The sequence below is a fragment of the Schistocerca gregaria genome, chromosome 8 (genome assembly GCF_023897955.1).
Source record: "Schistocerca gregaria isolate iqSchGreg1 chromosome 8, iqSchGreg1.2, whole genome shotgun sequence".
In the NCBI taxonomy this organism is placed as follows: Eukaryota; Metazoa; Arthropoda; class Insecta; order Orthoptera; family Acrididae; genus Schistocerca; species Schistocerca gregaria.
Window position 1 is genome coordinate 490,507,153 of NC_064927.1, and position 14,376 is coordinate 490,521,528.

At 40.2% G+C, this 14,376-nt stretch overlaps 1 protein-coding gene across 26 annotated transcripts in view; it reads right to left on the minus strand.

Annotated features, from left to right (window-relative positions):
* LOC126284064 (GTPase-activating protein CdGAPr) overlaps positions 1-14,376 on the minus strand; it is a 718,807-nt gene that overhangs the window by 56,641 nt on the left and 647,790 nt on the right. For 21 of the 26 annotated variants that reach the window (XM_049982674.1, XM_049982683.1, XM_049982670.1 and 18 more), the window contains 2 exons: positions 13,799-14,064; positions 630-758 (listed from right to left, as the gene is read on the minus strand). In XM_049982674.1, the coding sequence (XP_049838631.1) occupies positions 630-758; positions 13,799-14,064 (395 nt within the window). The remainder of the gene's footprint in view (positions 1-629; positions 759-13,798; positions 14,065-14,376) is intronic. The other 5 variants (XM_049982676.1, XM_049982671.1, XM_049982665.1 and 2 more) reach the window with 1 other exon arrangement.

The window sequence follows — 14,376 nt, forward strand, 5'->3', positions numbered from 1 at the left end:
TGCACAGGCACATAAACAAGACTGAAAACTTTGCTAGGTTTTGGAAAAATCCTTTTTCAAGCTAGAGTACACACACACACACACACACACACCACCACCAGATACAACCACTCAAGTTGCAGGACTACAGTCCCAGCAGAGTGTATTCAGCTACCAACATTTTGCTGTATATGTGTGTGTTGTTTCAGTAATTCCAACAGATAACATGAGCCTACACCAATATTTTTATTAGAAGAACTCTTAGGTTCTATTGAATAATAACATATTTTACAGGTCCTACTGCTAGACCACATTTAAAGAAGATTAACACAAAACAGTATGCATGCTGTATGTGACAACACTTAATGAATGGGAATCTATATTTTCTATTATTACAATACAATGTAGTGTGAATTCTCAACTAACAGTATTTTTAACAGAACATGAGAAGGTGCACAAAATATTTTCCAAGCAATTTCTAAGGACGAAATAATATTTTACTATTACACTGCAAGTGGTAGATACTAATTCTTGCACACTTCTCTTATGAGTTCAATTTTAATAAGCAGACTTGCAATGTGTTACAACAACAACCCCGCGCAGAAACTTCGCATTTCTCGGACAAGTTTGAGAAATGAACTGCAACTTACCTACTTCAATGTACTCTGGTTCTCCCTTTCCAGATGACATCAAAGCTCGTGATCGAGCTTCCTCCAAGGATAGTAATTTTGTAGGAGTAGATATAGCAAGACTCTTAGGCCGACTTCGCCTTCCTGGAACTAGCAAAAATATGCATTATTGTTAATAGTTCTGAAAATCATTCAGTTAGATGGTTTTGTTATGTGGCATGAAACTTTTCTCTCTGTGTGGACTGTAAACTGAACTGAGAGAACCACAGCATCTGAGATTGTGTCAATGCTCATTTCAATATTCCAGCATTTTGCATGTCCCTAACTATTATTATCTGGGAACGTAAGTCTTGGACACATATTTCCAAATATCCAGGATCATTGTAGTATACTTCTGTAAATGAGGAGCATTTTTTCAAAACTTGATAAATGCAATAGATACAGTTTTTCATAAAATGAGCTTTTAGATAGATATGTTTGAGCATTTGAATTTTTAAATGATTACTATATCTCACTGACAGTAACAAAGCTCTGTAATGAAGTATATTAAAATTTAATTTTTATAACGTTATATTAAGGTGTAATAATATTATGAAAAGGATAGGTGCAACTCACCATATAACAGACATGCTGAGTCATAGAAAGCCACAACAAAAAGACTATCACAAAACAAGCTTTTGGCCAACAAAGCCTCTGTCAAAAACATACGACACACACACACACACACACACACACACACACACACACACACACACACACACGATCTGTCAGCTGAAGCCAGAGTACAACCAGTAGCAGCAGCAAATGAGATGGGAGAATCAACTGGGTGCAGGTAAGGAAGAGGCTGGAATGGGGAGGGGGAAGTATAACAAGGTAGGGTGGGGGATGGTGAGTTGCTGCTGGGGAGCATGCCAGGGACAAGGTGAGGAAAGGATACGGCAGCCTGGCAGTTAGGTGCAATTGGGAGTTGGAAGGTTAGATGGAGAGCAGGGAAGAGAGGGCAGAGAGGGGGGGGGGTGGAGCTAATGGAAAAGGAGAGAAGTAAAAAGACTGGCTGCATTGCTGGGATAGAGGGCTGTGTAGTGCTGGAATGGGAACAGAAAAGGGGCTAGATGGGTGAGGACAATGACTAACAAAGGTTGAGGCCACGAGGGTTACGAAACATAGGATATATTGCACGGAGAGTTCCCACCTGCACAATTCAGAAAAGCTGGTGTTGGTGCAAAGGATCCAAATGGCACAGGCTGTGAGGCAGTTACTGAAATGAAAAATGTCATGTTGGGTGACGTGCTCAGCAACAGAGTGGTCCATTGTTTCTTGGCCACAGTTTGTCAGTGGCTATTTATGCGGACAGACAGCATATTAGTTGTCATGCCCATGCAGAATGCAGCACAGACACAGTACTTCCAGCTTAGCTGGTAGATCACACAACTGATTTCACAGGTAGCCCTGCCTTTGATGGGATATGTGATGTTTATATTTAGTTATATTAAGGTGTGATTTTTCCAGTTTTTTTTTTTTAAATCAATAAATGCTTATAATTATTCCTGGTATCAGTTACCTTGCCTTCTTTAATTCCGTGTGTGTGTTTTTTTTTTTTTCCACAGCTGATATTTTTACGTGCTGTAGTGTTTATTATATGTCTGCATTGTTGTAAAATGTCAAACAATGGAAAATCTATGATGGAATGTATAATATTATGAAAAGGTACATTGCTATCACCATATAGTGAAGACACTGAGTTGTAGATAGGCACAACAAAAAGACTGTCACAAATAAAACTTTCAGATATTAAGGCCTTTGTCAACAATAGATGTACACACACACACACACACACACACACACACACACACACACACACACACACACACAAATGCAGTTGTGTGCGTGAGTTGCATTTGAGTGCTTTTGTGTGTGTGTGTGTGTGTGTGTGTGTGTGTGTGTGTGTGTGTGTGTGTAAGACTATTATTGACGAAGGCCTCAATGGCCGAAAGCTTTATTTATGACAGTCTTTTTGTTGTGCCTATCTGGGACTCAGCATCTCTGCTATGTGGTGAGCAGCAACTTTCCTTTTCACAATACTGTTGTAAAATGTGTATTTTCGTACGTATTGTTATAGACAGCATTTTTTATTTATAGCTTTTGACTTTATTGAGAACACAAACAATAATAATAGATATGATTCTTCAGTTTCTCCCGACGTACTTCTTGCTTGAACAGTCCACAGGTGTACTGCCGGTCCATAGTGTCCAACAGGCACAATATTTCAGCGATCAGACATGTCGCCATCGTCAGGTGCGCTGACGAACTGAGCTCCTAAGGGCGGGTAGCCATCTTAAATCCTCTCTCCTCGCGAGGCGTTCTCTCCACAGTCCGCACCCGCACATCAGCAGTCGGTGAGATCCTGGCATTGGTGTCTGTGGTGGCATCGGTGTAATTGCTTCGTCTGCCCTAGTCACCCGTTTCTTTCCTTTGCTAAATGTCTTTTTAATTAGACTCAATACTGGTTCCCATGCCCTACTGTCGTTGTAGCTGCAATCTTGGTTAATGAGTCCATCCTGGTACGATTTTCGATGGCCCCTCTAACGACGCTTTCCCAGTATTTAGATGTCTGTCCCATGACCCTGGTATGTTGGTAGTCCATTTCATGATTTTTCGACAAATGGTGCTCTGCGACTGCCGACTTGTTCGGGTACCCAAGTCGAGTGTGCCTCTGATGTCCTCGGCAATGACCAATAGTGCACACTGTCTGTCCAATATAAGTCTCACCACATTGACATGGAATCTGGTATATGCTGGCCTTCCGCAAACTGAGATCATCTTTGACACTTCCCAATAATGCTTGCATTTTATTTTGTGGGCAAAAGACAGTTCCTACTTGGTGTTTCCTCAATATTTGTCCTATTTTCCGTGATAGTGCACCAGTATATGGTACATAGGCAGTGGCTCACTCTTTCTCCATGACTTCTACAGTCTTCAATTTGCAAGCAGACAGCTGCCACCACCCTGCACACAGGAATGGGGTGCTAAAAACACTGATGCATTGGGTGCGCACCATCTCTGACACAGAGAGTCTACCACAAGAGCTGTAACACCTCAGAACTGTATTCCGGAAAAATGGGTACTCAGAATGGCAGATCACATGCACTCTCCTCCCCACCTGTACAGTACAGCATGTGAAGACGGAAGAATTCACGGAGAAAGAGAGAGCCACTGACTATGTACCATATACTGGCGCACTATCGGAGAAAATAGGATGAATATAGAGGAAACACCAAGTAGGAACTGTCTTTTGCCCACCAAATAAAATGCAAGCATTATTGGGAAGTCTCAAACATGATCTTGGTTTGCAGAAGGCCGGCATATACCAGATTCTGTGTCAATGTGGGAAGACTTATATTGGACACACAGTGTGCACCATCAAAGCTCGTTGCCGAGAACATCAGAGGCACACTCGACTTGGGTACCCTAACAAGCCGGCAGTCGCAGAGCACTGTTAGTCCAAAAACCACGAAATGGGGTACCAACATACCAGGGTCTTGGCTCAGACCTCTAAAAACTGGGGCAGCATCATTAGAAAGGCCATCGAAATTCGTACCACGGATGGACTCATCAACCGAGAGTGTGGCTACAACCTCAGCAGGGCATGGGAACAAGCACTGAGTCTAATTAAAAAGACACTCAGCAAAGGAAACGAATGGGCAACTGGGGCGGACGAGGCAATTACACCGACGCCACCACAGACACCGACGCCAGCCTCTCACTGACCGCTGATGCGCGGGTGCGGACCGTGGAGAGAACATCTTGCAAGGGGAGGGGATTTAAGACTGCTGCCCACCCTCGGGAGCTCAGTTCATCAGCGCACCTGACAACGACATGTCTGATTGCCAAAATATTGTGCCCGTTGGACTCTATGGTCCGGCAGTACACTAGTGGACTGTTCGAGCAATAATAATAGAAATACAGTGCCATAATACAATAAGAGCAATGATAACTAATTTAACATAATTGTTTAGCTAATCAGTATTACATGAAGGTTTTGCATGCTACAATCACATCGTTATTGTCAAGTTTTCCCTCTTATATCTATGCATCATTTGTCTAGGACTTCTTTGCAAAACACCTCTGTACCCTCTGGAATTTCAAAATACTTTAGCAAGGCACAAACATCTTTCTTCTTTTGATTGCTTACCATATTTTGGTTTGGTAAGAGTGTAGTTGTCAGTATTGTTGGATAGCATGGTTTCTTTTGTCTCAGGATGTCAAGTTGTACTGGATCCCAAGAGTATGTATCTCTTACTGACACATTAACAATTTTCTTTGCTTTCTTGTATGAGATGACATGCTGGCTGCTCATTTTGAATAACAACTTTGATTTTAGTACTTTCCGTGCACTATCTTTTAGATTTTAACAATCCAGTCTGTGTTTAGAACATTGACAGTACCATGCTCCTCTAAAATATTGTAATATTCTTTAGGACACAAAATGCTTTCTTTTTTCTGTAAGTTTTCTCAATTCTGAAGGCATGTAGCTATTGCCACCAACAGGGAAGAAGTGACAAATATTACAGAATTTTCTGCTATTTTGCAAGGAAGTTGTCAGCATTGCCATTGTAAAACTGCTTTTGTTATGGCTGTTGCAAGAATCTGAGGATTGATATACACAAGGACTCTTCAATAAAGAATTATCATAATTTTTTTTGACAACATATCTTTACTCAGCCTCATAATTTTGATAGTCCTTCTCAGTCTCCCATGAATGCGATACACTTGTCCCAGAGTTTCTGCCAGTCTTCAAATACATGCTGGAAACCATTTTTTTAGAGGTCCTTCAAAATCGCCTCCACACTGCTTCTTATGATTGATAATGCCTCCCACAAAGGCGTTTCTTCAAGTTAGGGAATAGAAAAAAGCCACATGGGGCTAAATCTGGACCATAGGGAGGGTGAGGGATGCACTTCATGTTCATTTTTGCAAGATATTCAGCAACAACATTGGCAATAAGTGGCTGCACATTATCGTGGTGCAGCATCCAGACTGCTTCACAGAAATGTGGTTTTTTGTGCATGATATGGACTTGCATTGTTTTCAGGGCATCCCTGTAGTATTGTCCAGTTACTGATGTGTGTGCAGGTACAACATACTGATAAACCATTGCATGAATATCAAAGAATGAGATGACCATAACTTTCCAAACAGAAGCAACCATTTTTGCTTTTTTGGGGGTTGGTGATGGAGGAGATTTCCACACTGAGCTTTGCTGTTTGCTCTCAGGATCAAAATGATGTATCCAAGTTTCATAAGCATTGATTACATTTGAAATAAACTCTGGATCCTCCTCTAACACCAACTTTAACTGGATGAAGCCCTGCACCTGAATGTCCTTTGGTTCGAGAATCAACAATCTTGGAACCCATTACACACAAACAAGTGTCGTGTGATTTTTCTGTCACCAACATATGGATGGCACCAAATGAAATGTTCAGTATTTCAGAAAGAGGTCTTAAGGTAATTCATCAATCCTCTCTAAGAATGACAGCAGCAGTGTTGATGTTTTCTTATGTAAGAGCAGTAACTGGAGCACCAGATCCACATTCCTTTGAAATTGGTTGTCTCCCCTCTTTAAACATTTTAAACCAACTTCAACCTGTGCTGTGGGGAAGAACAGACTCTCCATAGGCCTCCTGTAACATTGTATAGACCTCAGCTGAAGATTTGTTGAGAAGAAAGCAGAATTTCAAAGCCACGTATTGTTCCTCGCATGTTACTTCCATTGCAGCGGTAGGCAATACTGAACATGTCTGACCTTGCCTGTCTCTCACAGGCAGGAACCAGGAGTCCCCCAACAATGAAACTACTATGGCATGTTTGTTGCACATCAAGCTAACAGAACATCATAAGATTAAATTTTAGCGTGAGAAATTACGACCAAAAAAATTATGAACATTCTTTATTGAACAGCCCTCATAGTATTGGTGCCATCATCTGTTTTTATTATTTTTTTATTTTTATTTTTATTTTATGTAAGTGAGAAGAAAGTCCAGCAAAGCTGAAGCAAATTCAGTGCATCCTCTTGCAGATATTTTCTCCAACCAGGTGTAGAAAATGATGCTTCCCCTTTTCCTCTTTTTTGCTCCTTTGTATGGATCATGATGCACAGATTGTATAACCATACTTGTCTAATGCAGAAAACTTCACTGAATGGTAGTTTTGGAAAAGGCCGGTTTTGTTGCTCGTTAAAGCAAATCATAATGACAGTAGGATTATCTTCCTTTATTATATCATAAAACTGTTTAGCACTAATTTCATCTAATCTGTCTATTCGTGATTCATTTTCCTTCTGCAGACAAGTTTCAACTTTCATTTCCATTACACCAACATTACAAGTGGACCAGGTATCGGTATGAGTTCGTAAAATATATGTATTTTGATAAGAAACAGTGTTTCAGTCCAAAATTCTTTCATTCTTCACAGAATCTCTTGAAAATTTCATAGCCTGTGATATCTGAAGGCAAATAACCTCTCATAGACTTTCCCCTTTCATTGTGGCTCTCTATGCATTTACATTTTCAATAGCATTCTTAATGGCAAAGTTACTTCCTTATGATCCTTTCCTTTTCTGCCACCTCCTCTCCTTTCTTATGACAACCTTCCTCCTTCATGGAACCTGCTTGCTACATAGGATAACCTGTCCTCTGACATGCAAGATACTCCTTGGAAACTGACGGCACAAACTGGCACTACTTCGCTATTGCTTTTTCTAATGGTACACTTCACTGGCGACATTTTCTTCCTTTCTGCATTCTGGGTATCCACTTCTCTGTTCCGAGGTGAAGAAATATTAAGAAATTTTAGCAGAAACTTATCTCGATCCATTTCATTTAATGACGTCATGTGGTGATGAAATTGAGAAACAACTTCATAGCAGAGTTCAGCAGCTTCGCATTCTTTCATTCGTGTAGATTTTGAAGGTGAAACCTCAAGTCCATGATTGCCTTTAATGATAGGTTTCTTTTTACACTTTTTGTTTTGTGTTTCAGGTCGATGTAAGCTCTTCTTGAATCAGGATTTTCTCTCATCAGAACAATCATTGACCTGTACGCCATTTTCAGAATCACAAGGCTCGTCATCCATTCTGCTTCCACTTGCAACACTTCTTTGTAGATGTACAAGTGAGCACCAAGCAGACACTTGTCTAAAAGTAAGCTGCGGGCGTTCCGATGACAATGAAGACTGCTTGCAACACTACTCCCACCAGTTCAAATTGTTACAACAATAACACCGCTTAAATCAACCAGTGTACTCCATTATTGTTAACAGCTTGCTGCAGAAAGATGGAAAGAGAGCCGAGACATGAAAGAGTAATTATATTGCATTTGTCGACTTTTGCTATAACTGTAAGAATGTATATATCATGTTTTGCTGAAACCTTGTGATTCGAAGTGTTCATATACACGGCAATGATCGATTTTTGCTAAGGCTTGGTTTAGGGGTTGATGTAAAGGTCAGAATTATGCCAATACTACACCTAACTCAATTTTGAAATTTTTTTGCACATATCAAGTTTTGAAAAAACGCTCCTCCATTGGCAATTGAAGTTATACAGCCTTAACTGATAAGAATAAATATGCCACTTATACGCAAATTGCTGAATATTAATTACGTTATTTTTTGTGTTTTATTTCTCTCTTTACCTTATGATCAAGATATTTAAAAGTGTTCAAAATAACCATTAGATTTTAATTTTAAAAATGAACAGCCTCAGTTGCAAAGTTTACAGAGGTTTCAGTCGGGATAACCCAACCTTCTTCACAATAAAAGTAACTACCATATGTCCATAGTAGACATCATCAAGCTAAAACTAGAAATCCATTCATTATCGTCAGACTGTAAAAACTTATCTGAAACTGCCTCGGCCCCACTTCGCGACGACCTCGATGCGGCAGTCACGAGTAATGTACTGGCACTGTCCATAGCATCATGAAAACTGCCTAGGCCGACACAATACCTTGCGCCTGCATGTAAACTGTGTGATGGGTATTTGTTGGGACAAGACGTGAACCTAACCCCTGACCTTGAATTTACTAGTAAAGTGAAATAAAAGGTATAGCTGAGGAAAAGGGCGTATATGTTATCCTGTGCAGAACGTACTTAAATTGACTGTCTTAATCATTTATGAAGTATTCGTTGGTCATGATATGAGGAAGACATCACATGCTTACAATATATGGCCTGTCTAGGAAAATTTTGTGCTTAAGCATGAAGTTTAATCAGCTAAAAAGAACTTAGGAGTGGGAAGGATAATATAAAGCCAACATCGTTATTATTATGACTAGGTCTAAAAAACCTTTTGAGACGTAAATGTTAAGCAGTTGCTTAGCTATGGTTACAAAGCATGAACATCCTATTGACTTAGCACACAAATGGTCACGTATGAACTTATGCACAATCTAATCTGTAACATCTGGCAATACGGGCCATATAAAATAGATAGTCATTATTCAAGATTACTATATTTGACCTGAAATGGTCTAGAATCAAGTAAAAATAAACTATTGCACATGCCTGATTCCGCTTCATGACGAAGTTACGGTTATGAGTTACAGAAAACACTAAAGTAGGGGATAATGTGGCGGCAATGGGGTACTCATTTTGTTTTCATCAAGGTGATCCACACACATACAGTAAAAACTGTGTGTGGAACACTGCCACTGAACTTAGGGAATGACAGCGGAATTATGTTTAAAGCTAAAATATGACTTGGCGAACATCGCTCCAACAGCGTTGTTCGCCAAATCATATCACAATTTAATCATTTTCCCGTCATCCTCCCATAGTTTAGACTAGTTCTTTAAGTACATTTTTAAGTTTGTTGACCAGAGCGATGTTCGCCAAGTCACACTTTAGCTTTGAGCATAACCGACCTATGTTGGCCAATAGTTTTAAGTGTGTTAACTGGAGTGATGTTCACCAAGTTTCAGATAAGTTTTTACAGTCTAACGATAACTTATGGTTTTGTAGTTTTAGCTTGATGATGTCCACTATGGACAAATGGTAGTTACTTTTATTCTGAAGAAGGTTGAGTTATCCCGACTGAAACGGAGGTAAATCTAGGTAAACTTTGCAACTGAGGCTGTTGGTTTTTAAAATTATAATTAACCATTATATAGTTGCTGACAGAGCTGCAAAATGTTGAAAATATGTAATAACCATTAGACTCATTTCTTTTAATGCTACTGTCCCACAACTTGATATATGGCACAGATTTCCTCGCGAGAAATGAGGTTTTTTCATTAAATTAGCTATATGATGTTGAGGAATCAGTAACTGTTTTGTGGAAATCTTTATCAGCTAAACTGTGTAATTTTGAACTTGACCAATTTGCTTTCCACAACACAAAGTTTAGTTTCTGATCAACATTATCTTGCAGGGTGGACACTAACTAGACTGGTATATTGACTTTATTCTCAGATGAAATATATTGTTCACAATCTACATAACTTTAACAATAATATCCAGATTTCTGAGAACAATACCAAAAGGAAAAAGTCTATACCACCCTGCAACAATTACTACTATGGCTCAAAAACAGTTAATATTAAGTATACCAACAATTAGGTTCATGCCTAGTTCATAATATTTTTGCTTTGCCTGATGGTTTTCTCATTGCTACGGGTTTGTTTGTCGATTGTCATTTTTTATTTTTAGTTCACTCACAGTCTAACATAACAATCATGACACACTATCCCTCTTTCGTTCCCCACTGCGACTGCAGTTGCCAAGCGGCCAGAAAGCTATACTGCTGAGTTTGACGACATCTTGTGAAGGCAAATGGTAATTGCTATATTAATGTGTAGAATGATTTTTACAAATGGGAGTGTCTGTAGTGCAATACACTGTGCAATAACAAGAAGAACAAGATGCCAGATTTGTCTTCTTTTAGGTTTTCTCAAGACTCTTAAGAGGTGTCAAGCACTACATTACAGAACAGGTTATTTTCAATTTTCTTGTAACTTAAAGATATTCACTGGAGAATGTCATTTTCTTTAAGAACAAAAAAATAAACAGTGGAACACCTGACCTTTTGCAGAAAGGAGTCATATATATACTCAAAAATGTGAAGATTTCTTCACTACACTTCCAGTCAAATTTGCGAATGTGGAACATATATAACGTGTATGGAATGAAATACCTACATTATTTGATGTAGTGGCTAAGCTACCACAACTGTAGCTGAAGGAAAAACCACACAGACATGATAAAAAAACAAAAGCAATAAAATTGTTTCCCAATGCAGAAGAAACCAATTCCACAATTGTTGCTGCATCTGTGCAACAAATGGCACAAATCTTAATACATTCACTTTTGAAACAAAAGTAATTACATTACACTGATATTTTTGTATTAGAAAGTTGAGTGAAGTGTAAGACTGTACATAACATTAGGCTCCCTACAACATTTTTACATGTCAAGGAAAGTGCCTGTCATAACAACAACAGTCAACAAAAGAATAATATCATTCTCATGCATGAAATATGTGTGTTTATATTTTCTTGTTTTCACTGGATTAAGCTGTAATTATACATATATTTGAAAATATTTCTTCATCATTAAGCTGTAGCTTATGTCACTGAAACAAGATTGGGCTGTTTTTACATTTATTTCGTGATCATTCATGTCTCTTGAAAACTTAATAATGCTTGGAATACAAAAATGTAATAACAGATTAAAAACAAACTTTAATTTCACAGATCCTGTCTCGCTACTGTTGCACCAACTGTCAGGTGGCAACGATTCTCACAGAAGTGAGTGTTGCGACTGTATGTGTTAGACTGTGGTTCACAATTGCTACTTAAGTAACACATTGTCATTTGGAGATAGTGAGTGGAGCTGTGGGCACTAAAAATGGAATGCCAAGTAGAGAAATTGAAACATATTTGACATGTTCTTCTGTTTGAGCTCAGTAAAGAGGTGGCAGCAGCAGAGGCAGCCAAAAACATTTGCGCTGTGTATGAGGATAACGCCACTGGATACAGCATGGCAATAAAATGGTTTTCTCCTTTTAAAGAGGTTCGTTTTGACATAAGTAACCATCCCCATTCAGGAAGACCTATAGGGTTTCATGAAGATTATCATGTGATGTACTGTGACTATCACTATGATGTGATCAAAAGTATCGGGACATCTGGCTGAAAATGAGCTACAAGTTTGTGACGCTCTCCAACGGTTATGCTGGAATTCAATATGGTGTTGTCCCACCCTTAGCCTTGATGACAGCTTCTACTCTTATAGGCATATGTTTGATCAGGTGCTGGAAGGTTTCTTGGGGAATGGGAGCCCATTCTCCATGGAATGGGAAAGGTACCAATGTCAATCAGTGAGGCCTGGCACAAAGATGGCTTTCCAAAACATCCCTAAGGTTTTCTGAAGGATTCAGGTAAGGACTCTGTGCAGGTCAGTCCATTACAGGGATGTTATTGTCGTGTAACCGCTCCGCCACAGACCGTGCATTATGAACAGGTGCTTGATCATGTTGAAAGATGCAATCACCATTCCTGAATTGCCCTTCAACAGTGTGAAGCAAGAAGATGCTTAAAACATCAATGTAGCCCTGTGCTGTGATAGTGCCACACAAAACAAAAAGGGGTGCAAGGCCCCTCCATGAAAAACATGGCCACACCATAACACCACCTCCTCCGAATTTTACTGTTGGCACTACACACGCTGACAGATGACATTCACCGGGAATTCACCATACCCACACCCTGTCTTTGAACGGCCACATTGTGTACCGTGATTCTTTACTCCACACAACATTTTTTCCACTCTCCAACCATCCAATGTTTCTGCTCTTACAATGAATGAGGTGTCATTTGCCATTTACCAGTGTGATGTGTGGCTTCTGAGCAGCCACTTCACCATGAAATCCAAGTTTTCTCACCTCCCGCCTAACTGTCATAGAACTTGCAGTGGATCCTGATGGAGTCTGGAATTCCTGTGTGATGGTCTGGATAGACATCTGCCTGTTACACATTATGCCCTCTTCAACTGTCAGCAGTCTCTGTCAGTCAACAGAAGAGGTCGGTCTGTACGCTTTTGTGCTGAACGTGTCCCTTCAAATTTCCAATTCACTATCACATTGGAAACAGTGGGCCTAGGGATGTTTAGGAGTGTGGATATCTCACGTACAGCTGTACAACACAAGTGACCCAATTACCTGACCACGTTCGAAGTCCATGAGTTCCACCCCATTCTGCTCTCTCACGACGTCTAATGACTACTGAGGTCACTGATTTGGAGTACTTGGTAGTAAGTGGCAGCACAATGCACCTAATATAAAAAACATATGTTTTGTGGGTGTCCGGATACTTCCGATCACATAGTGTACAATGAGGAAGGTCCAAAAATCGCGTGTACGGGAACTGCATCCTCTAAGCCAAAAGCACAAAAATCAGAAGGTGGCCATATGTGTACCTCTGCTTGCTCATCATCAATTGACTCGTGAAAATACCAACTGTTCCTACCCTGTATCATAACTAGTGATGGGAAATGGTGTCTTTATGCTAACATAAGGAAAAGAAAGGACGGGTTGAGCCCAAACGAAGCAGAAACTCCCCATAAAAAGACCCACACATCCACAAAAGATAATGTTATGCATCCGGTGGAACAACGATGATGTGTTGTACTAAAAATTGCTTCACTGAGGTGTAACTATCACTGCTGACACTTTTTGCCAACAACTGAAACATCTTGCAGGTGAAAGACAACAACCAGGTAGACTGTGTGAAGTGACGCTACTCCACGATAACGTCAGCCCGCATTTTGCAAGACTGACAAAAAACACTATACGGGAGTTTGGTTGGGCAGTCATTCCACACCCGCCTTATTCACCTGATCTCGCACCCTCAGATTTTCTCCTTTTCTGCTCTCTATCGAACAAGATACTTCAAGGAATTTTCTTTTCAGATGAAATCTTTGTCTCAAAACCATGTGTGTTCAACAGCAACCAAATTGGAAAGTTTCTGTATTTGTTGTTTTTATCAAACTTATGGAAAAACACTACGAACGTATGCACCAACCCAATAAATTATCTATCTCTGGTGTGCAACAGAAGCAACTCAGAGCTCACTTTATCATTTACAACATGAAGGGATAGAATGTGTACGCAGTTTGCACTGAAATAAACTCACCGTCTAGAGCCTCCGACTGCTGCCTGGTCACGGGAAGCTGTGCCGGTGGTCCCTCACAGAAAATAAGGTCGGCGTAGCACACCAGGAACTCCGTGACAACTGCCTGCACTCCAACCCCCTGCAGGGCAGCCACACCGCCAACTTCCAGTTCCTTGCAGCGGAGCAGATTAGGGGCCCAAACAATGGCCACATTGCGAGGCGTCATGCCTGTGAGGTGACCTCTAGAAGCTACGCGTGCCAAGTGCCGCACTAGGTATTGCAGTGTCCTGCAAAACAAATATTGTGCCCTTTTTCATTACTCTTTATTAGTCCTGGAAGCACTTTTCCTTTCTTTCTTTCTTTTCTTTTCTTTTTTTTTAATAAATCAGAAAGTGGCTGTATGAAATACATTTTGATTTCTAACTGAAATACACTCCTGGAAATGGAAAAAAGAACACATTGACACAGGTGTGTCAGACCCACCATACTTGCTCCAGACACTGCGAGAGGGCTGTACAAGCAATGATCACACGCACGGCACAGTGGACACACCAGGAACCGCAGTGTTGGCCGTCGAATGGCGCCAGCTGCGCAGCATT